The sequence below is a fragment of the Chelonia mydas genome, chromosome 18 (assembly GCF_015237465.2).
Source record: "Chelonia mydas isolate rCheMyd1 chromosome 18, rCheMyd1.pri.v2, whole genome shotgun sequence".
NCBI classification, from domain to species: domain Eukaryota; kingdom Metazoa; phylum Chordata; order Testudines; family Cheloniidae; genus Chelonia; species Chelonia mydas.
Window position 1 is genome coordinate 19,190,272 of NC_051258.2, and position 23,905 is coordinate 19,214,176.

General features: G+C 38.5%; 1 protein-coding gene across 5 annotated transcripts in view; it reads left to right on the forward strand.

Moving 5' to 3' along the window:
• The window catches only part of PRDM16 (PR/SET domain 16), a 458,571-nt gene that overhangs the window by 240,811 nt on the left and 193,855 nt on the right, over positions 1–23,905 (forward strand). For all 5 annotated transcript variants that reach the window (XM_043531722.1, XM_043531723.1, XM_037881276.2 and 2 more), the window contains one exon: positions 2,342–2,392. In XM_043531722.1, the coding sequence (XP_043387657.1) occupies positions 2,342–2,392 (51 nt within the window). The remainder of the gene's footprint in view (positions 1–2,341; positions 2,393–23,905) is intronic.

Genomic DNA, 23,905 nt, shown 5'->3' on the forward strand with positions numbered 1-23,905 from the left:
ATGTTGTTATTACAGCTGAGCTCAGAAACATTTGCCAACATTTTTGAGTTCAGTAAATGGGTCAGTCTCACCTGCCCTGGGTCACAGAGGCCCACTAACTTCAGGCCAGGTCCTCACCTGGTGTAAATTGACATACATTAATAATAATAATTGATGTAAATTAGCTATCAGAACCAAGTGAATTTACACCAACTGAGGGTCTGTTTTGTTTTAAAAATGGAAAATTTTCTTTAAAATGTGTAACATTTCTCATTTTGATAACTTTAATTTCCATCTCAGTTTTTTGTACTGTCTTGCAGCTCCAGCTGACAGCCAGAATGGCCTGTGACATTGCATTTAGGGTGTAATCCTGCAAGGTGTTGAGCATTCCAGCCCCACACGAGCACTGAAAAAGCACTGTTTAAAAAAATGCCATAAGGTTATTCCCAAAACAATTTTTAGCAGAAAATTGTTAGCAATCGAATGTACCAGATGCTCTACTTTAAATGTGTGAGTAGTCCCATCAAAATCAATGGAATTTCTTAAATGCTATGTTGAATTGGAGCTAGAGTACTGGCTCAAGCTTTAGCATGCCTACCCTAATGAATCTTTACAGCATTTTATAGAACTTAAGTACTTAACCTGCCCATCTGCCTGCTTGTCTATATCTAACCTTCACCATCACCGAAGTACAGTCACTCTGAGGCAGAATCCTGGGGCAGTTCTCTTACCGCACACCGCAGCACTACACAACTGCATGGGGAAGGACATGGAGAATATTGTATGCAAGTGCAGTTAGAATTTAAATAGGCAGAATATGAATAATTCAAACCAGAATCTGGCCTCTGGAGTTAGGACAACACCTACTGTTTAAAAAAATGCCATAAGGTCTTTAATGAACAGAATTGGGTTGGAAAACCCTGATGTTGGATCTCACCTGGAAGAGATCGCCAGCAGCTCACTCCTCCAAACACATACCATACCCATCACCAAGCCTGTGCTGCTGAATCAAGGGAAGCCATCGTTAATGGTGTGCAATCCAATCTAATTCTCTAGAGTGCTGGAACAATTTTCATAGCAGGGGTGCTGATGATGGAAACCATGTTTTTGATATTTGGTATTACTACTTCAAGGTAATGGGTGTGGTAGCACCCCCACTACCCCTAGTTCCAGCAGCAATGCATGGAGACCACTGTGATTTATTTCTTCTCTCTCCCATGTTAGCATCTTAAGTGTGTGAGGATTTCTCTCGCAGATATATTAGGATTTTCTGCAGACTTAGCTTCATTATTTTCCAATACAGTATTTCTTTACATCTAATTGATTTTTTAGACAGAATTGTGCTGCTGTACAGCATATTGGATGCTGGTGGTTACCTGGCATCTACTCCAGAAATGACTGCATCACCACCTCTGGATTTTCCACTGCATTCCATCTTCTCTGTCTGTACTCTAGGCAGGATGCTTTTTGTGACTTTTTGTGTGTGTGTGTATCAAATCTAAAGAAATATTAACTAGAACAGTTGAACATTTTCAATGAGATATTTTTGTGAGGAAAAACTTGCAAAATTTCTATCTGCTCTAGAATAATAACAATATCAGTCAGGCTGGTATACCTCCAAGTACATAAAGTATTTTGAGATCCTTTGGTATGGGAAGTGTTTTATGAATGTACGCTGTGGCTTGAGCGGAATGCTCTGAAGTGGGACATCCCATTGGGAAACCTGTCTTTCTTACTAAGCCATCCATTTAAGAGGCCAGACTATTTTGAAAAAGTCTTAACAATGAAGTAAACTATTGTACTGGATAAAAATATAGGAACGAAATAGTATTCATGGCTTTCCACCTTTATTTTGTTACCTTTTAATCTCTGTTATACTTTGTTATTGTTTTGTTATATTTATTATTATAGATTTTAATATTGTTTATATTAAATGTTACATATTATTTAAAAACAGGATTGAGAACCCCACAGCTCTAGCTAGAAATCACTAAACCCTTGGCACTAGTCAAATATGCCCCCAAGAAGTGGAATTTATGCTAATATTACCCTGCTTAGTTATTGACTTCAGTAGGATTTAAGCATTTGCTTAAGTGCTTTGCTGAACTGGGGCCTGAAGCAGCAGTCTTAACCACTTACCAATTTTAGACTAATTTAATTCTGTGGGAAACATCCCAGAATAAAGTGACTGCTCAAGTCCAGTGCAGTGTATTTTCATAGTAGTAGTACTGGTGTAAGTATTGAATCTAATTTTGAAAATGTCTACACAGGTTTGCTGCATTTAAGGACTCTGGCCTTTATACCTAATAATGTTCTTTTTTCATTGCAAATTGACTTATATTTTGTTTTTATTGTTTTACAGCAAGTACTGACTGATCCTGAGGTGGCATCCCAAGAGGGCTGTATAAAAAAGGTAGGAAAAGATTTAATCTTCTCCAAGTTGTGTTCATTACTTGGCTTTGTAAGTATCTTGACAGTTTTCCATTTTCATTTGAATACAAATGTATAATAAATGTATGAATCAAAAAACATGAAAAAGGCTTTCAGAGCTTAGTTTTCCATTTCTATGAGCTCAGGATTGTACCCCTAGTTTTATTTGGGGGTACTTTTATGTGTGATTTGTGGATCCAGTACTTATGTAAAAGGAATCTTTGTTACTGTTATAGCCTAGGCAATAGCTGTTCAAACCTGGAAACCCCATTTTCCAGTGAAATGATGTTTGTCCTTACTTCTAAGTAGAAGTCAGTTCACCATATGATGTTTATTTGAAATCAAAGGGATCTGGTATGCATGAATAAAAGAACAGAATTTAACTAGTCTTATGTATTACCAAACTTTTCCTCAGTTTGTGACATCTTAAATTATATTTCGAGAGAAAATCTGGTTTCAAGTGTATTTTAGCTGTATTATAATTTCTATAAATGTCTATACTGTAACTGTTTGACAACCCCATAAAGTATGTGTCAGTAGCCTGTCTAGTATTTTGGTCAGGATTATTTTAAATAACATAAAAATAACATTCTTTCCACTGGTATCTTTGGTTAACGGTATTATAAGATAAAGCATAGCAAGTCACATTTGATTATAGCCTACCTAGATGCCCATAAGAGGGGTAGCTTATCCTTGTTTGAGTCATGAGTTGGCTTTAATTCCTTTCACGTTATTGTCTTATTAGAAATAGACACACATGAGATTCAAAAGTGTCAAATATTTTAAGTTGGAAAACTGCAACAACTGCCATTTTATTCACCCATTTAGGCCATCTTAAATACCATTTCTTAGCTCTGAAAGTTAAAAGAAAACACTTGTGCAGTTCTGCCAAACATAGTGAAATCTAATACTTGTCAGGCTCCGGAGTTAGTTTGAGAACAGATATTTAGACACATCTATGTCCAGTATGGACCATTCTATTCTCACCAGGTTGAGCAAAATAAGCTTTTATTTTGGAAGCTAAAGTTTCCTCTGTGAAATGTCTTTTGACCATCCATTGACCTTGCAAGAGGACCTATAGCAATAGTGCTGAACTTTTTACCTTGTTGATCTCCATAACTCATTTCATGTTCGTCTGTGCCTCAGTGGGATCCTTTTGTCTGAGCAGACATGGTGACCAGGTGGCAGGTTCTTATTATCCTAACCCACTTATCACAAAGATGGAAGTAAATTCTCCATGGCCCAGGGACTGCTCAGCTATTTCTATCTGGTAGCCTTTAATTACAATATCGCAAATCCACATTCAACCTAAAAAGAAGGCTTTGAACAAAGGAAGAGTAGGAGAAGACATTCAACAGATATCTTCAGATGTAAAAAAAATAGCATCTTCAAAATTCTCTTACTCTAAATGTAACACAGGACAATTATGATATTTGACAGAGGGACTGCCACTGTGACTTTTTCTTCTAAATGCATTGTAGAGAAGTACTAGTGGGAGTTTATGAGGTGATAAATTTACTGAAGGATGGGCAGTAGGGTTTTACAGCCAGGGTAAAAAAGGTCAAAGCAGTAAGGTAAAGAGTTCAAGTCTAAACTTAATGGCTTGTGAAAGGACCATTGCTGGACAGTTTTTCAGCCAGGAGGGGGGGCAGGGGGGGGAGAATGAATGAAAAATAATCCTGTATGATTTTTGCAGCATCAGGACAGGGCTGTGTGGCTTAATTTTGTATAGGAGTAATCTTTGCTTTGTCTACATTTCACTCTGACAGTGCAAGAAGCCCCTGGAGGAACATTTCAGTTCCCAAACTTGTCGAATCATTAAATTGCCATACCCAATGGGATACACAATTTTCTGGGGTTTGATTTCCATTTAATCCTCTTCCTTTGGAGGCATGCTGGAGGACAGGAATGTGGCTCACTCCCCATCCAGCCACCAAGACAGATGTGAATGGAGTGGGTGGGCCAGTCCAGGCTGGAAACAAGGGAAGTCAGAACCAAGCAGTGGTAGCATTGTTTGGAAATGAGTCAGTTGGGTGGCTGTTGCATCAAAGGTTCTGAAGGGGGCAATAGCAGGGAACATAAATAGGGAGTGAGAGAAAGAAGTGGAGGAGAGGGAAGACCTGAAAAAAGGGAAAGCTTGCAGGGAAGACTGACAGAATTGAAGTATAGTTGGAGACACGTGAAGTTTGTTTAGTTTAAACCCTCAACATCATTTTTCCTGGTTAAATTACCAACTGGAGGAAATGTTCTACTTTCTGCTGGTCCTTTTCCATTAATAAACTGTTAGTGAAATGCTCAAGAACTTTATTTAGAGGACACTACTCTATAGTATAATAAATAAAGGCTTCATTTAGCTTGGGGTAAAATAGAAATTAACTCAGACTGTTTTTTTTTAAGGTTCAAATAACTTTTTCACAATATGTTATGGCCTCCACATGTCTGGGTTCTGTAGCTGCTAGAAGTAGAAGTGTCATACTAACACTAGAAGGCTGATTTTTGTGGTGGTACTGGCCTCACAGGAAGCAGGAAGTCCCAGGAATCTAATAAGAGGACCTTTTCCCATGAGGTTTCCAGCCCAGTTTTGCGAAATCTATAGATTCATATAGTTCACAGAATAACTCAAACTTCTAAGCATGTGCATCCCAGCCAAAGTGAACTGCCAAACATTTTTGTATATTTGCATATTGTTAGCTTTGATTGCATTGTGCCAATACATGGTTTGGATTATTTTTTCTGGAGGTTAAAGTATTTGCTTAAAGAGAATCAGGTAAAGTTCACATTTCTTTAGTGCACTGCATATATGCCATCAGGTAGGTGCATGTACACACACATTTTTATGTGCATAGATATAGATATTTTCACAGATTCCCAAACACATTTTCAAGAACATCTTCCCTGATTAAATCTGCTGCCCTCTATTTTATTTTTCTTAAAGGGCAGCTCATGTGCTTTTTGTCTGCATTTTCCAAGCTTTCTCACTGCAGATAATACATCTAAAAACCAGCTTTGTATCATTATCATTTTGATTTAACTTTGAGCGGGAGATGAAAGATAATGCTCCTTGTTCAGATAGGAAATGATGCCAATGTTCATTGCGTGATGCTTTTATTTCTGATGGGTAATGCTACTTGTATTTAACTTTGCTCTAAAAGTCACTTTGGATGAACATTTGAGAATCATGCTGAGAGAGGCTCCGGGTATAGGGCTCCCAACCAACCTCTTCTGGATGGACTGTTTTTCTAACTGTGGTGACAAGAGACCTCAGGGACTTCTCTCTTCAGTAGACTCTCTATTTAGTCTCTGTTTACTTAGAGGGAATAGCCTAAGGGGCTACTGGAGAGAAAACATCTGTGGGAGATAATCTATAGAGTTATCTATCTATCACTCTTGTCGACCCTGTCTCCCTTGAGAGCAAGCTGAGAGACTTGTAATAAAAAGGCATCGCTGAAGAGGCTTTAGGGACAAATAAAGAGACATGTTAAGGGCCAGCTGAAAATGGATAGAAGACATTATTAAAGCTCAATAGCCATCTTATCAAAATCCAATCGGATAGACATTTGGCAAAAGGTTTAAAATTTATTCTTTGACTTTCTGGAGAGCTTGAATTTATCCATTAACAAGACTGTACTATACAGAGAGAGGGAGATACCATCAGCTTTAAAAGAGTTAGATTCAATCCGGTATTTCTATAAATATATATATATATATATATATAAAAAATAAAACCCCACCTTTTCTTTTGTCCTTTTTTGACTCACTTTATTTTATATTGCAAAATGTAAGAAGCTGTTAATACAGTACAGATGGAAACAAAATATAATCTGAAAGTAACCCTTTTTTCCAAAGTAAGTAACTGATAGTCTTGAACATTGTTTAGAGAAAACTCAAACTGTCTTAGCGTTGGAAACCTTGACCATCTAGAAAGTGTAACATAACACAAAGTACGCTATATAAGTGGAAAGTTGTTGGTAGTGGGCTTTTTTAATTAAAAATTAACTTAGTTTCATTGCTGCAAATGTGAACCAGGATAGACCTATAAATCTCTCTAGGTTTATTATTGTGTACAAAATGCTACAGGTCACAAAAACCATCTGATACTTCAGAAACACATTGTTCAAACTGGATGATTGATTGATAATTATGATAATTTGTGAAATGATTATTTGGGTATTATAACCATAGCTTGTCCCACTGGGTTGCTGTGAAGACATTTTCTATAGCCTGGGCCATCAGAAATGGCCTCTGGTAACAAGGGATATGGAAAGGTCTCGTCAGTCTCTCCCAGCGGGATCTCTAGGGCTGATGAATGATGACCCAGAGGAGTAAGAAATCAGACTTCAATAAGCAGTCAGGAAGGTAGTTAGGGAAGAGCAGGGGAACTGTTAACTGTCTTTTGTGGAGCAATTACTAGCTAGGCCATACAGCCTGAGGCCTAAGCAGGGTCTATCATAATATTAGATACTCACTGAGAGAGTGACTTAAAGATTTTAACTTGAACTCTTTAATGTTCATGGATTCACAGCATTTCGCATTAGTCTACTGTACTGCACAGAACACTTTATCACCACATTATTTATTTATTTATTTACACAAACACACAGAGAAAGTGAAGAGTGGATTCCCTGAAACTGTCAAAAAATCCCCAAATTGTAGTGACATTTGTTTTAATTTATAGTTCCATTAATTGAGCCGCTAACTGCATATGTTTAGGATAAGTGTGATCTGTTAGAAAGGTCCTTGCAGTGCTTATGGAAAGGGTACAGACCAGAGAATAAATGTAATTATTTCTAAATTGTGATACTGTCGGTCTCTGTGTTTATATTTAGCTAGTGTTTTTATCTCTATCTACTCATAAAAAGCATTAATCCAGCAATAGTTCAAAGCCAATTCTATGAGGTGCCTGAAACCAGACCTTGATGATGTTTCACAAAACTATATTGGAGTTAATAGCAATATCCAGTGGTCATATCTAAAATCCAGTTTCAACGTGATCTCTGCCTTAGAGGTGCTGTTTCTTAAGAACTTTAATTTGCTCGTTTTATAGGTTATATCTTTATGAAATAGAAGTATGTTTAGCTGCCACAAACAGAGGCAGCTTTGAGTTGATTTTTATAATCTTTTCTTGAATAGACTTGCGTCATTCCAATAAGCCCTGGACAAAGGAGGGAACAGTTGTCTGAGCGTCTTTTTTACAACATTTCTCTCTTTCCATTGTTAGAGGGCTGCTAATAAAAGAACCAGGAGTCCATTAATTCAGTGAATGAACATATAGTAAAGTCAGTTCCCTCTTGAGAACAATAATGTTGAGGTCAGCTTAGGTTTCCATGGAAACTAAGTACTAAGAAGTTTGCATCCTTGATTTTGCTGAAATGAAGCATGTAAAGTAAAAATGGTGTAAAGCAGCCACAGAAAAGTCAGAAAACTAAGTGTTGGTCAAATACCTTTGCACTACTAATGCTGTAGATTTAATTTCTCTGATTCAATTGTCTGATTAGTGCTGTAACTGGGGGGAGAGGGCAGAAGGGGGGGAGGGTGAGTCAGAGAGAGAGAAATATTTCTGTGAAGAGGCTTTTTTATTTTGGTAGTTAAATGTATAAATCAGGTCAAGTTAAGAAGACCCGCCATTGTTAATATTTCTCTGTTCATATCTCCATCTCCAGTATGCTCAAGTGAACTCTAACCCCATGCAGTGCAAGAACATGTGAACTCCGCACCTTTGGAACAGTTTCAATTTTCAATATTGTCAGTACTGTGGATGATAAGGGTGATTGATGGTATATTATATTGTGTGTTAACGCAAAGCACAGACAGGGTGAAGACTTCCTTATTTCATTATAAATGTGACTTTTTTGGTAAATTACGTTGATTTTTTTCACCATCCACTCTAGCGGAGTCTCCATTAAATCAGCACAGCCACCAGATTAATCCAGAATGCAATGAAGCTAATTAATTCTTTTCACATTAATTTATAGCCCACTGTTATATTTTCATGTCTAAGTGAACAATGTATCTCAGGGGAAAGTGCCTAAACTGTATTACTGAGTTATTTATACCCATTGTTCTAAGTGACACGCATCTGTATTACAATGATATCTGTTAAGATAAAAATGTGTATTTACTTCAGAGGTTGACAGCTATGGGAGGTCACCTTGCCTACCTGGATTCTCAGCTTTCCTCAAACATAAATGCTCTCACTTTGAGGAAACCTGAGTTCCGTAGCAAAAATGGGTATTTAATTTTTTGGAGGTGGGGTGAAAGAGAGGTGGCCCCTATGGCAAAATCAAAAACCAGATTGGTATGAATCTGTGTCCCTTTATATCTCTGCCCTGAAAGTTTGAGGAGGGGAGTGGTCAGATAAATTATTCCAGTCTTAGTTTATCTCTATTGGCTACTTAGTTTAAAAAAACAACAACCCTACAACCAATGTAACAGTCCTACATCTCACTAAGGCAAAAATGATGACAACTGAAGCTGGCCAAGCTATTAATTACAGCCCTTTTTTGACTAGTGTGTGATTTCTTCTGGCCTATTAGTAAGTATTCACAGAACAGTTTGATCAAATAATTTTCAGTCTCTGGGTTATTCACAAAGTGTTTGCATTGATTATTTCCTCATATCAGTTCATGCTTGTGTGATTGGCCAACTAAATCACCTGGTATTGTTTCTGCTCCCTCATTGGATTATTGAAGCTTTTTAAAGAGGAGGGGAATGAATAACACTTTCTGATGTGACTTTTCAATAGAATAATCATTTATTTATAGGACTCTCAAACAATTTTATGAATACCTGGCAGCTGCCTAAATAATACGAACCCGCATGGCATAGTGAGGGAACTCAGAACTTTTACTGGTGAAATTATTCAGAAATCTGTATTTGCTATTTAACCATTTCTTATCCATGTTACCTTCCCCTGTATGTGTGCATTTCTGGATGTCCTTGCCAAAAGAACCAAATAGAATGCCATCTGCGAAATCCAAAACACTTCCTCCGCTTATGCATTTGTTCATTTAAATCAAGATGTGTTTTTAATTGTTTGAATACACTTGAAAGTATGCTGTCTGTCGTAAGGGAATTAGCTGCAAAATAAAATAAAAGTCTGGAGTTTATGTACTGCCTCCAAGATGATTACTTGTGAAATAATATTCGGGATGATTAGGAGGTATTATAGCCTCCAGTTAGTTTAAAAATGCCAGAATGCCCTAGAGATCCCCATGAATCTGCTGCCAGCCGGCCCCCGTCAGAGCTGAAGGCAGCACTGTCTGGAGCCCAAAATCAACTTCAGGAAGGTCATGTGAAAGAAAATCCTCAGTCATCAGGAAGTCCTTGACCTCATGGCCTTTCTGACATTTTCTGACAAACCTTAAATCACCAAAGCAGACAAAACATCACAAATTTCAGAACGATAGCCTCTGGGACTTCAAAACTGTACATTAACTTAAAGGTAAAATAAACCCCAAAAACAAAACTAACCCAACCACCCCTGCCCCCAACCCACCCTGTAATGCCTTTCTGCACACAGAGGGTGGATGTGGCAGTATTAGATCTAAATTCAGAGCCTTAGATGAGATGGATTGGGAAAACCAAGAAGACTGTAACTAATACTCTAGTCTAGGAAAGAGATGTGTGTGTGTGTGTGTGTGTGTGTATGTTGCCACCAATTATTTAGATGCTATATATATATATATAAAGTGCTGTAAGAATAGATTACACTGAGTAGGACAGATTTCTTTGCAGAATTGTTTGGACGCAGGATTTATTGTATATATTACGTACATTATAGAAGCCAGATGGTGGTAGTAATAAAATCTGTAATCTTCAGGTGCCTGCACTATTCAGTTAATTAAAATGTGCAGCACTATTAGAGGGAAGAATATGTATAAGCTAGGAGACCTATTAGACCTCTCCTGCTAAAAAACCTAGACAATAACAGGGGGGAGAAGGGGGACACGAGGGGAGGGGGGAAGAAAGAGAGAGAGAGAGACTGGAGAAGCGTGAATTAGCACTTGGCAGCACTGCACAAACATAAACGAAACAAGACCTAAAGTGTCATAGTAATGATCTAGATACCGATGGCCTATGCTTTTCCGAGACACGTAAACCTGGGAGGAAAAAAATGCTCCTTTTAGGGTTTTTTGGGGCCAGAAATGTGTGTAGGAGGGACAGAACAACCAATACGTCACTTGAGTCCTGTGCCTAGTTCAGGCACACAATATGTTTTGATGTTGCCTCTCAGACAACTGCTTTCTTCTGACATGGAGAGCCTCTGCCTATAAAACGTGCTGAAATAATCTGATTTATTTTGCACAAGACTTTTGCTCTTTGTGCAACCAGACATGGTAGCTGCATGCACAAATGGTTGCAGACGAAAACTTGCAAGCACAAAGCTAGAGGCTGATTTGAGGCAAATGGAAAATTTGGCCCTATATCTAAATGAATATTAATTGTAATTCAAAATGACTATTTCTTTTCATTCCATTTTATGAACTCCTTGATTTCCAGAACCATGATATAGATGAACAGAAACAGAAGGCTGTCCAATTTCTATAAAGCATAGGATCTTAAGTAGAGCTGGGCCAAATATGGAATTCCTGAATTTCAAAATTTCATTTCAGGCTGAACTGGGATGAAAAGTGGAAACAGAATATTTTGTAAAACATCAAAATGAAACATTTCAATAACTTCCTGTCAAAATATTTGGCAACATTCATACATTCCCACCAAACCTCTTGATTTTGTAGAATCAGCATTTTCCAATGGAAAAAAATGTTGTCAGAAAAGATTCAAGTGTCACTCATCATAAGCTTTATTTTGACTCTCCAAGAATAATATTTAGCATTTACACTGTATTTTTAACGTTCAGAGTACTTTGCAAACATTTTCTAATTAAGTAAGTGTTCAGAGACCACATTAATACAGAGCTACAAGTGGTTCTGCTCAGGCTTCTGCTGCATTTCTTCCTCCTTCTCTCGGAAAGGAGAAATCAGCACTTAGTATGGGAAAAGCCAGGGCTCTGTTGAGAAGCAACTGAGACGTTTAGCAAACATTGTTCATTCCCATTTGAGTCTGGAGTTCCCAAGAATGATAGTGAAAAGAAATAGAGAATCCGGGATAAAATCCTATAATCCAGTGGCTCTCAATCTTTCCAGACTACTGTACCCCTTTCAGGAGTCTGAAATATGTAAATTAGCTTTGTGGGGCCCCCTGTGGCATGGGGCCCGGGGCAATTGCCCTGCTTGCCATCCTTTAACATTGGCCCTGCTCCCCCCTGGGTTGAGAAACACTGATCTAGATAAATTGATGTATCCCTGGTTGAGAACCACTGCTATAATCTATAATCTGCTCTTGTGGCTTTCCAAGAGATCTATGAGCTATATATGTGAACAACAAGGTAGGATTCAGACATGTACTTTAATGTTTTTTCTCTCTGTTGGAGCATTTGATAGCTGAATAACCCAGACCGGCCAGGAGTTGAGAGATTACAAATAATGGGGGACTTCAAATGTGAGATGTCGCACACAAGCTTAATGGCTACACGCACAACTTTAACTCTTCAGATCCTCTAGAACCTTACACAGTCCCACGCAGCTCTGTAGATACAGAGACAGGGACAAAAGGTCACGTGATAACTTTCAGAGTTTTAATATATCACCAGTAAATGTGCAGTGAAGCTTCAGACTGTCCTCAGATAATCAGAAGCATTGTAAAGTACATTAATCTCTATCACCTGGGCTTTGTTTTTAGCTTTCTTGTATTAACAGCACCTTCTTCCTAGCAGTGTACCACACAGCCCTAAGGATAAGATAATGGAAAAAATAGAATGTGAACTTCATCCTTCCGCCTTCCGTTATGAATTGTATAATTTATGCTGGAATTCTTCTCTTAGATAGATGTTACGCACTGAAAATTCCCTGATTAGACTGGGGCAACTTGAGTCGGGGAGAGTGAGTGTTATCAATCTTCTTCATGTACATTTTCTGCTGTTGCAGAATTTTTCTATCCACCAGAGTGCTGTTGTCCACCAGGGCTCTCTGAAGAGACTTGAATTCTGGTTGCACTTGACAAACTTAGATCCATTTGCACATTATAGGACTGTCACTTAACAGATTCAGGAAGGACATTTTCAAAAATAGAAGCATAAAGTCCAGCTCCTAAATATTTATTTAGACACCTAATTGGCCTAATTTGGTAAAGTGCAGAAAACCCTGTTTTGCGTTCAGAAGTACAAAATACCTATTGATATCAGTAGTGCTCTACGCTCTTGAAAATCTCAGACCATTTACTAAGGTACCTAAACTGAACTTAGAATCCTAACTGTAGACACCTATTTTTAACAAATCTTGGCCCTATGGACCTTGCAAAAGCAAGAAAAATCCCCTGTGCATAAGTCAGAGTTATGTGTCATTTAAAATGGCTAGTATGAATGACCAAAAGAAGTGAAGAAGAAAGGCAGTGAGGGTGTGCTACCCCTCACTGCTGATTTTTTTGATTTTCACGACTCATTCTACGTATTAAAGCAATTCATACCTTCTGAGAAGTACACGTGTATAATCCTGAGAGAAGCTCTTGTGTGGGAGAGGAAGGGAAGGAAAGAGATGTTAATTTTTGTACCTCTAGACTTTACTGTGATATACTTAGTGCAGAAGCCGGTGGAGTAGATACTGAGAATATTTGTGGTGAAAGGAAGCTTTCCATGCTCCAGGACCAGCTCTCCAGCTTCTGCTCAATTTTATTTAGACAAGTGCCCCACCAGTTACCGGAATTAGGAAATCTTGGTCCATTTTGAGGCAACACTGCTCTCATACTGACTTAGTTGATTGCAGCATATTCCATCTAAATCAGTGAATGCTGGCCTGAAATAGAGGATGTTAGCCTGTTCCTGAACAGTTTTCCTTGTTGTTAATTACTACTTTGGAGACTGGTACTCACGTCCCCTGTTAGAATACTTCCAGAGTGTTATTTCATAGCCTGTTTCCTCAGGCCTAGAGGAATGAAATGGAAATCCTAAATTACTGGACACTGTTTCTGAATTTCCAGTAGACAATTTCTTGGTTCAGAACCCAGCCAACATGATCCAGGAGAAATATTAATTCCACTCCACTTCTATTATAGGCAGATCGGAGTGGAAATTCCAGAATCAAACATAGATGTTAGTGCACCAAAATCGACTTCATGGTTCTTTAGTTATAGTATGAGACCTGTTTCCTTGAAAATTTAATGTCAAAATTAATCAATGGAATAACTTAGTACAATGTTTTTCTGCAATTATTTGTATTTGCCTGAAGAACTAAAGCTTGCCTTCCATTGGTCATTCTCTTGCATGACTGATCTTTTTTATATTGAAACCTTTGGTGAATTTTCTTCCTTTCTCACAGTTATAGCCAAGAATGACTGAGAACTTCTTGGTTTTATTTCTAGGTCTACTATTTTGACTTACAGTAGTACACTGGACAAGTCGCATAAGATATCCTATGAATCAGTTTACACATCTTTCAAATACGAACAACACTTGCCTGCTTCATGGGAACATTGCGAGGATAAGTCCTTAAATATTGGGAGGAGTTCAAATACGATGATGACCAGGGGTATATAAATGTTTACAGTAATAAAACACTACCTGTTTTCTGGGAAGTTCAGCTGTATTTTGCTTGTTCCCATCTCTACTAATAATAATAATTATTATGACAATTTTTCATTAGCTAATATTCTTAATGTAAGTGATCGATTTCTTCTTAGCCAGTTAGCAAGTTTTTTTTCCCAGAATGTAGTGTTGATAAATAAGTCATAAAAGCACGATTTACAATTTTATGCTGGAACCATGCCTGTGTTATTCCTGAGTGCCGGTGAGGGCTTCAAGCATCCTCCATATGAATGTTTGTGTTTTTGTGACTCAAAATCATTGCACAAAAAGAGCCCAGTCAAATATCCATGACCATGAAAGCCGTGTATCTGGAGATGATTAAAGGCCCTTTCTGTTCATGTATACCACATGATACAGAGGTTGGAGAAAAAGTCATTGATGACCGTCAGACATTTTGGAGTCTGTTTGGTTTGGATACATACTCTCAAGTGCAGCTGCTTCTCTAAAACGTATCTGAACCCTCTGGGTCTGCAATGCTTAGGGGGAAATTTTGTGCAGAACAACATTTTTTAAAGTGAGATTTCTAGCGATCCCTTATTCTAACTGGGCTGGAAATATCTAAAAAATGGGCTTTCTTGCCTTCAGCTGCTCTGTTTCTCTGCTTCCGATCTCACACAGCATATTGAAGTGTTAGCGGCTCATGAAAATAAATAATCATGAGAAAAATAAGGACGCTTTTTTTTTTTCAATTCTCAAAAATGGTTCAGAGTTGGGTGTGGTTTTTGTAGAAGGAAAAGTGTTTGTTCTTCTTTTATCCAAGCTGGTGGTTCTGTTCCGAGGCAGAACTACAAAAATTGATACAATTTGACGTGAATGGCCGATTCCTAAAGAAGAACAGAGACCACTGCAGGTCCAAAGTGATATTGGCAGAAATTTTATGAGAAAACTTACACAGCTCCTTGATTGTATTTTGCTTAGTGCCTTATAAAAGGGATCAATCCAATAGATAGTAAATGTAATGAATAATAAATTCACTCACAAATGATTGGGGGGAAAACTGTATAACTAAACAGTTCTCAACCATTACTAGTTTTTGGTTGTTCTTGTAGTTATTCATTATTTTTTAAATCTATCAGAACTTGTTTGCTTTGGGTCTAGTATTTCTCATTGTGTTTCAATGTGCATCCTTCAGGAAAAAAGCATATGCATGATTTACAGTGAAGGGAAGAGGAAGAAGTGTCAACAAACTTCGCAATTTCTCCATATCAGTGAAGGTCTTTCCTTTTTAGATGGAAAATAAATTAAGAAATTAAATTCCAAATAAAATAAAAATAAAAACAGGAGGACCAGTGAAATGTTATATATAAAATAGGGAAAAAGCCAGAACCTTTGCCCCTAACTACAGCCAAATAGACCATACCCCTCTCTGTGTTTGAACAGCCTTGATTTATCTTTGATAACAACCTTTCTTCTCACAGCTTGTTTTATCATCACAGAATAACTTCTCTGAATTCACCCTCTGTACACAATGCTCTCCCTGCTCATGCTAACACAGAACATCAAATATTTGTTTTCTTTTCTTTAAATGTCCACCTTTATGAAGTAAGCGCTTCTTCTAAAAAACAAAAAAGGCCTCTAAGCATCATGATTCATGAATGATAATTTCAGCACCATTGAGATGGCAATGGCAAGTAACTCCTGTTTAAGAGAAACCTGAAATATCAAATATTTAAAATAAAATAATTGGGCCTGATCCTGCTTCTATTAGAAAATTTCCATGAGAGCAGTAAAACGCCTTTTGTAGCTAAATAACTGAATCCCAAATTCATATACTGTGTTATGTAAGCTTGGTAAAATCTTCATAATGTTTCTATAATAGTTTATTATCCTTGAAGTCCTCACTGTCTAATGGGTCAACCTGTGGAACTTCTTGCCGGAGGATGTTGTGAAGGCCAAGACTATACAAGGGTTCAAAAAAGAACTATACAAATTCATGGAGGAGAGGTCCATCAATGGCTATTAGCCAGGATGGGCAGGGATGGTGTCCCTAGCCTCTGTTTGCCAGAAGCTGGGAATGGGTGACAGGGGATGGATCATTTGATGATTACCTGTTCTGTTCATTCCCTCTAGGGCACCTGGCATTGGCCACTGTCTGAAGACAGGATACTAGGCTAGGTGGACCTTTGGTCTGACCCAGTATGGCCATTCTTGTGTTCTTATGTTGGTTAGGTAGCCTGTTTGAAGAGTTGGTAATCTCAGACCATTTCCTAGTGGTCAGTTGCCTTCACAAAAAATTATCATCATAGAGGCACAAATCATACCTTTCTTTGGAAGCAGCATCAAAGAAACTGACAAGCAAATGGGTCATGGAGTATGAACCTTCTCGCTCTATAAGTGGGCTCTTCGGGTCAGGATTGAGGCATGGTAAAGCAGGTGTGAGTGGAAAAGAGTCAGGGCATTAGTATGTTTTATTATTGTTATTTCTGTAATGAATGGAGGTAAATTCTGTGCTTCATATAAATCCTGTGCTTTGTGTTCTCTGATTTTCAGTATTCCTTATCATGTCAGTCAATTGTCTCTTTCCATTTTAAAGTAGATTTAGTGCTCATGAAAGGTGGAAAATTCAGAGGAATTCAGTTTTCAGAGCCTTGAAAGTTATCTCCAGAACAGGTACAGCGTGGACAGCAGCAGTGCAAGCTTCAAACCTCCTTCCTTCCCCTCCCACCACACACACCTGCTCAACAGAAAATGAAAGAGGATGGGGGAAAACAAAGATGTAAAAATATCCTTAAACGATACCTATGAACCAGTCCTCTGAATTAATCTGCAAAGTATATAAAACAGACAATGACAAGTTAATATGAAATAACTGATATCTTAAAGGATAGCAAATTAATCTTGGAATGGTGTGATTTTTTTAAAAAAGAAGATTTAGTATGTCAAAATATTTCCCTGCTTCAGCCATTGAAGTTATTTGTCCTTGTGGCTGACATTACTCAGTTTCTATGTATCATTGCAATGGGTGGAAACATCTTTTAACTGCCAGACACCACTTACCGATAAGCCAGCCAATTAATAATGTTGATTTGAAAAGCCCAAGAATAGGTGAGAAAGCAAAGTCCTTTGGTAAGTCATATTTGCACAGTATTAAGAGTCCCTTTTTACCTGATCTAGTAAACATGGTATTAGGAACTATGTGCTATTGAAAAGCTGAGAGACTATAGTGATATGTATAACTGATAATTGCCACTCCCAACCATTCAGCACCCACTTATCATGCCTTTTGTACATACATACTTTTGAAACAGACAAGCTATGGCATATGTATTCCTCCTTCCTAAATACTGATGGACTGAAGTTTGTGATACATTGACCTGCTTTATCAAAGGAGTAAACAGAGAAGAAGAATCAGCATTTCCCTCAAAGCTGGTTGCCTACAAGTTGTAGACTTTAATTTGAGTCTGGAGATACAAACAGCAGCCAGCTATTTGCTCAGCTGATGCCACAGTCTCCTCCTCTTTGCAATGCCCGTGTATTCAAAGGACAAGATGAATACACCCTCTGGTGAAAAGGAAAAGTGGTCTAAATCTATATGTGATGGTGGAAGCCACTCAATGAGTCAATTTATAACTAATTCTACACAACCACTGCTAGTTATTGATGGTCAAAGCCTCTAACGTGAACCAGGTCACGATGTAGCACTAGGGCTACTTTTGCAGGATGTAGGATAATCAGAGTCATTGTCAAAATCAAGGAGGGTTTGAACAGAGAGATAGGAGTAAACTGACTGCAGAATTTAGTCTAACATCTTTATTTATATAAGTCGACATATACTTAAAGTGGTATAGAGACAGCCATGTAATTAAGGACCTTCATTTTAGGTTTTTTTATTTAGTTTAAAATTTACTGAGAATTTATCAGTGCTTATTCCAAATTCCTTTTTTAAAAAGGTGAAAACTGGTTTGAAAAGCACACCAAAGAGCCAGGGATTAGGGGTGCAGCGGGCAGGTGGGTGAGGATGCCTGCTATTCATGATGTAGCAGTTGAGAAGGCTTCAGCCTGTCACCATAGCAGACTGACCATCTCAGCTGCCAGGACCCAGCTCCCTGCCTGATTTACCCAGTGGAAGTGACCCTCCTGTGTGCAGGCGCACTCCACTGTCCAGTGGTGACTCTGTGAGGGGGGACCGAGCAGCCATTTCTCCTCCCAAAGTGGGGAGCTCGGTCTGGGGAGTTTCAGCACTTTGAAAACTTTGGGCGAACACTAGTAAAACCCAAATTGTGGCTTTTTAAAAACCTGGGAAATTTGGGGGAAATATCAGTAAAAACCCAAACTGAAGTGCCTTGCATATAATACACGGGCCATTCGATTAAATGTTGTTTATCTTGCTGCATAGGAATTCCTCTATGTAAATTCTTACATAGTAGCATGCAAATGCCTTGTACTTTGCAGGACCAAATATAACAGATATTAACACTAACAGGAAAGGGATTATTGATAGCGCTGGGTCAGAAACGGTTTTTCCATCCCGTGAATATTATTTGAGATTTCAGACATTTTTCCTGTTTCGCATTGGAATGGAACCAAAACCTTTCAACGTTTTTGCAAGTACACTTGCTAGCTAGTACACCCACCTAGGATGTGCCTGATATGGTGCAGGGCTTGAACCCAGGTCTCCCATGTCCCAGGAGCGTACCCTCACCCCCTGACTGTGGGATATTCTGGGGGTGGGACTCCATCACTCTCTCCTGGTGGAGCAGTTCTATATTGTATAAATACTTAACTATTCATTGGGCCAGAGAGAGAGAGTGATTCTAGAGCCTGGTGATTTAAGAACCATTGTGATGAAAAATTCTCAACCAGCTCTATTATAGGGTTGTGTTCAGTTTTCCTGTGCCATCCCATTAGGACTTATGTTGCACTTGGTGGAAGAGTATAGATCTCACCTTTCCACAACACTCCACATTTGTATCCATTTTGCTTTGAGAAAGTATCAGGCAGTAGCAACTGTGTCCTTCCTTTGATGGACAGCTTCAAAAAACAGGTGACTCTCAAAGGATTTTTCCCAATAAAATATGTTGAATATGTAACATGGGCAGCTTTCAGAAGCTCCCTAAGACTTGAGCCCAATTGATCAGACAGGAAAAAGGAGCAACGTTAAATATCTGGGTTTTGGTGATGGATGACTGGTCATACCGTGTGCGTATGCACGTGTGTGTATATATAGAAAGAGATATTAAGATCAAAAGCAGTTCTTTATACAGAGATGGCGTACGGGTGTCAAACTGTGCCGCTGCCTTCAGCAATTTAACTTTATCAGCAGCTGCCTAAGTTCAGATGGATGGCAGTAGAGTTGATTATCTGTGTTTCTGGCCAGGGAGTGGACTTTGAATGCTTTTGCGATCCGTTTTAACGAGGGTAAGTGTAGAGTGAACTATTGGACTGTTACAGTCTGTGCTCTCGATGGGTCTGCACAGAGTGAAGAGAGATGTTGGCTGAAACCAAACAACAGTGATATTTTTGTCTTGGTGGATTTAATGTTGTGATTCAGTTGTATCGGCCTCGACAGTGTACAGTGCCACTGTTCAACGAAAACACTATTGGCTGGAATACGGAAAGTGTAAGTAGGCTACCACACTGCCCTCTAGAAACAACTTGTTAACTTGTATGAAAGTCCACAATTACAGCTTGATTGGTGAATACTTACTCTCTTGAGCAGTAATATTGATGTTAATGGTACTGCTCACATGAATAGGCATTCACTAGTGTGAGCTTGGGTTGAATAAACCAGCTCATAAATGTATATTGTTATATACATGTGCCCCTCACCCCCAAAATGCTATGCTTTAAAGGAAAAGAAATGCCCTTCATATTTTAGCTGATAATGAAAAGTTAATAAAATTGGGATTTTGTGCAATGCAGGACCTCTGACATCTTAATCTTTATTAAAGAGACTTAAACTACCAAGGAACTGCTGGTGCTGACTGGCACAGCCAGACTCAAGAAACACCAGGAGAGACTGGTCAAATGAACTGTTAAACAACTCTTCCTAATCCATCAAGGAGAAACAATAAGTGCTGGAAACATCTATTTACCATGCATCAATCACGCTTACCTAAGCAATTTCTAATTAATTATACTTCTGTTATATACTCCCAGAGATGACTGGTCTGAATGAAACATTTGCTTTATTAAACAAAAAAAATACGTTTGTTGACTTATCAAATATTGTTCGACACTCTGAAAAGAGCCCTGGAAAAAAATACTAGTTTTTCTGAACATAGATTTTTCCTATTTTTGTGTTAAAATCTTACCTGGAACTCAGATAGCACATTTTCCTTTTGTAAAGTACTCACAAACGTGAACTATGTTTTTCCATTTTTTAGATGCTAGAGATTATGTTGTGCTCAGTACTGCTAAAACAATAGAAAATGAAACTGTGACCGGATTAACAAGATGCAAGACTCCATTAGACCTACTGGAGACTGGCATTTCTGAAAAAAACAATAATAGATCTTTTATACAATAAAAGCCAGCTCCCTGCTTGTTTTTGCTGGTTGCTTTCATCCAAAGTGATACAAACAGATTGCAAACATACAGATGCGGGTTTCTTTAATAGACTGTGATTGTCCTTACCATAGACTAAGACCATACCATCCTCTTTTTCAGTTCATGGCCTTGGAGATTTAAAAGTTGTATTCATATTTTTCCTGACCAATGTAATTTTTGCATTGATAAATTGAGCTTCATTAATATACCTTTCCCTGTGCTTTACACAGCTATACAAATATAACAGGTTTTTTCCAGTGACCCTTGATGATACAACATGGCGGGGATATAAATGTATATATTTAACAAACCCATCATTGTGTGGGGTTTTTAATGTCGTTTGCTAATCCACTGAGGGAAAGGGGAGGGACAGAGCCTTTGTCAGTATTCAAGCAATTAGGATAATTAAAAAAGAAAGCTTATTGGGTAAACATGCTCTTAGATTGTGACCTCTTAATTAATGGACCACAGGGAGAAATTACAGCAGTGGCAAGATAATTAACACATGCATTTAAAAAGAACTGTTAGACAAGGGTATTATAGGATAGTAAGACACAAATTTAAATCACCGAAGGGCTATGGAGGTGAACAAACACAGTTGAACGAGGGACAAGATTTGCATGTGTGAGTGCCCCAGCACACAAGAGGGAACAGATGAGGTTAACTTTGTTATCACATGTAGGCGTCTCTTTTAGAAACCCTTCCCCTTCAGAAATTTATTTCAAAAGCCCACATTGCTGGGTTTTTTTGTATTGTCTCCGACCAAAATAACTCTTTGCAACTGAATCTGTTGCCTTTTCAAACCACATTAATCGTTACTAGTAAAAGCACCAGGACGTTTCTTGCCACCACCGATAAAAGGTTCGGCTTGCCCAGGAGCATCAGAGATGTGCCTTGTGGCAGAATCATTCATGGTTTGGTTTTTAACACATCCTAAGAAACTAAACGTGCAATCAAAGCTGTCTTATGTTTCTTTTTTTGTTTTTGTTGCTCTTATCTGCATAATTGATCGAATAAAAAAATTAAAATGGATTAGTGGAGCTAATAACAGTGCTGATCAAAATGGAATCTGTAGAATTAGAATCCAGATATTCATATTTAAACACACACTTTTTTCTAAGGACAAAGACCAAATCGTCTGTCATCTTTTAACCTTTCAAACTCTTAAGAAACCTTCAGATTAGTTAAAGATGCCACACATACACATGTACTTTTTCCTCTTTCCCCAGACTTCTATTTTCTGAAAATAATGGGACAGATTTTCAAAAGAGCCTCCTAAATTGTATTCACAATTTTCTCCTGCACTTGTTTGCGCATGTGCAATTTTACATTTGCATATAGTCAGATAAAGTGTCGCATTGGATCCAAACTAACACAAGACTCCCTGATACTGCACCTGGGGCTCCTAGTAGAAGGGACACTTCAAATGCCACAGGATATTAATTTTGCAGTTGTTCGTGGCAATCAGATGTCTAAGAGCAAGGAAAGGAACAGAGCATGAGCACTGGAAAGGAACAGAGCATGAGCTCCTGGTACAGTACAGTATGAGAGGTGCTGGTGGTAGAAAAATTAGCACCAATGAACCCAATAAAAGAACATCGGCCCCTCACAAGAATAGCCCTGGCCAGGGGACCTCAGTGGTGGAAAATCCATCCTTGGTGGACAGGGATTATAGCAACACAAAATATCCATATTCCCCACTCCAACATTGTGAGAAGAGAGCTCACCTGCAAAATGTCATGATGTTGGCTGGGAGAGAACATGGCCAAGATGTCCATGAGTTGATCCACAACAGGCCAATGGTATGGCTTCTATGAAGCCTCAGCCACTATCACCTTAAATTTGACCTCCCCCAAGGAGAGAAAGGCATTACAAACATTATTAGCTAGCTGTGGGGGCCTTCCCATGTTTAGCACAGCCATCCTCTGTATGTGAACATGCAACTCACACCGGAAATGATGGGATAGATACAAAGGCATGGAGAGGATTTATAAAATAAGGTTATCTTGTGTGGTTTTTAGGAGGCCCTGAGTTACTACTGGAGGACTTGTCAAGTTCTCCATTGAACGTTATGGGGTGTGAGGAGACAAGGTGAGGGGAAAATCCATCTTTTCCACTTCTAAATTTTTTGTCTTGGACCTTTGTTCTGACATTGTACATTATTTTAAGAGGAGGGGAGAGAATAGTTTGTGGTTACCAGAGCCATCATGAGAGAGCGCCTTTTTCATCTGGCCTTCCTCTCCTCAGTCATTAGTCATATTCCATGTATTGCCTCTTTGAGAGGGAGCCCTGTGCCTCGCCTTAGAAGGTGGGAGTCAGGAAGTGGCTGAAGAGTGCATGTCTGGAGCTGGCCATCAGAATGTGCACAGCCTATGTAGAGCTACCTCTCCATCACACCTAAGACATGCCTAAAGACCAGTTAGCCCAGGAAAGATAAGGGGTAGGATTTGGACATGGTTATGCTGTGTGTGTGTGGTGCCTGAAGCCCGACAGACTGTGACAAAGCAGTGCACGAGGAGCTCACCAACTGCTAAATCTGTAGCCCTCTTTGTTTGGGGTATTTTCCCCAAAAAACACAATATACAAAGCAAGAAAAGCTTAAAATGTAACTCTTGATATGAATGGACTCAACCAGTTTGTGCCAAAGCATATCAACCTCCACATCTGTCTCTCTCTCTCTCTTGCACGCACACAAAATATACCCAAAGGGGGTGGCTATGTACAGTTCATTGCAAAATGATTTGCATTAATTCCCACTGTTCACAATACCATGGGGAATAAAGAAATGCTCTGCCAGTCCCATATTTCTTGCATCTGATGGAGCACGTGCCCCGAATCCCACAGACTTCTTGACAAGTCTTAGTATTGCTTCTTTTGTCTGTGTATGTGTGTCACACATTCAAGACAATACTCACCCTAACTTGAACATTAAAGATCTATGTGGAGAAAAAACACATGTAATAACTCTGATTCTTTGATTAGTGACTTAGGCCCCAAATTTTTAACTAATTGAGTACATTAAATAATATGTCCTTAAAAGACTGACTAATACAAGACACTTTTCAAAGCTTCTTTAATAAAAATTCTATTTGGGATTTGACCATAATGGCTATTCTTGCTTGCCAAAACATGACTTCTTAGCAGGTGACTTTCATCAAGTACATCTGAAATAGTACCTAAATGAATTAGCAATAAAATGGACTTAGGCCTAGCAGTAGGAGCCTCCATTAATCTTGGGTTAATCACTAAAGAGATGCCATTCACTTTTCTTAAGAAGTCACATTTTTCTCCCCTTGCTGGCGACCAGATTTCATAAAGTAACATATTTCTAATGAAAAGGCTCTGCTTGAATTAAAACCCTGAAGGTTT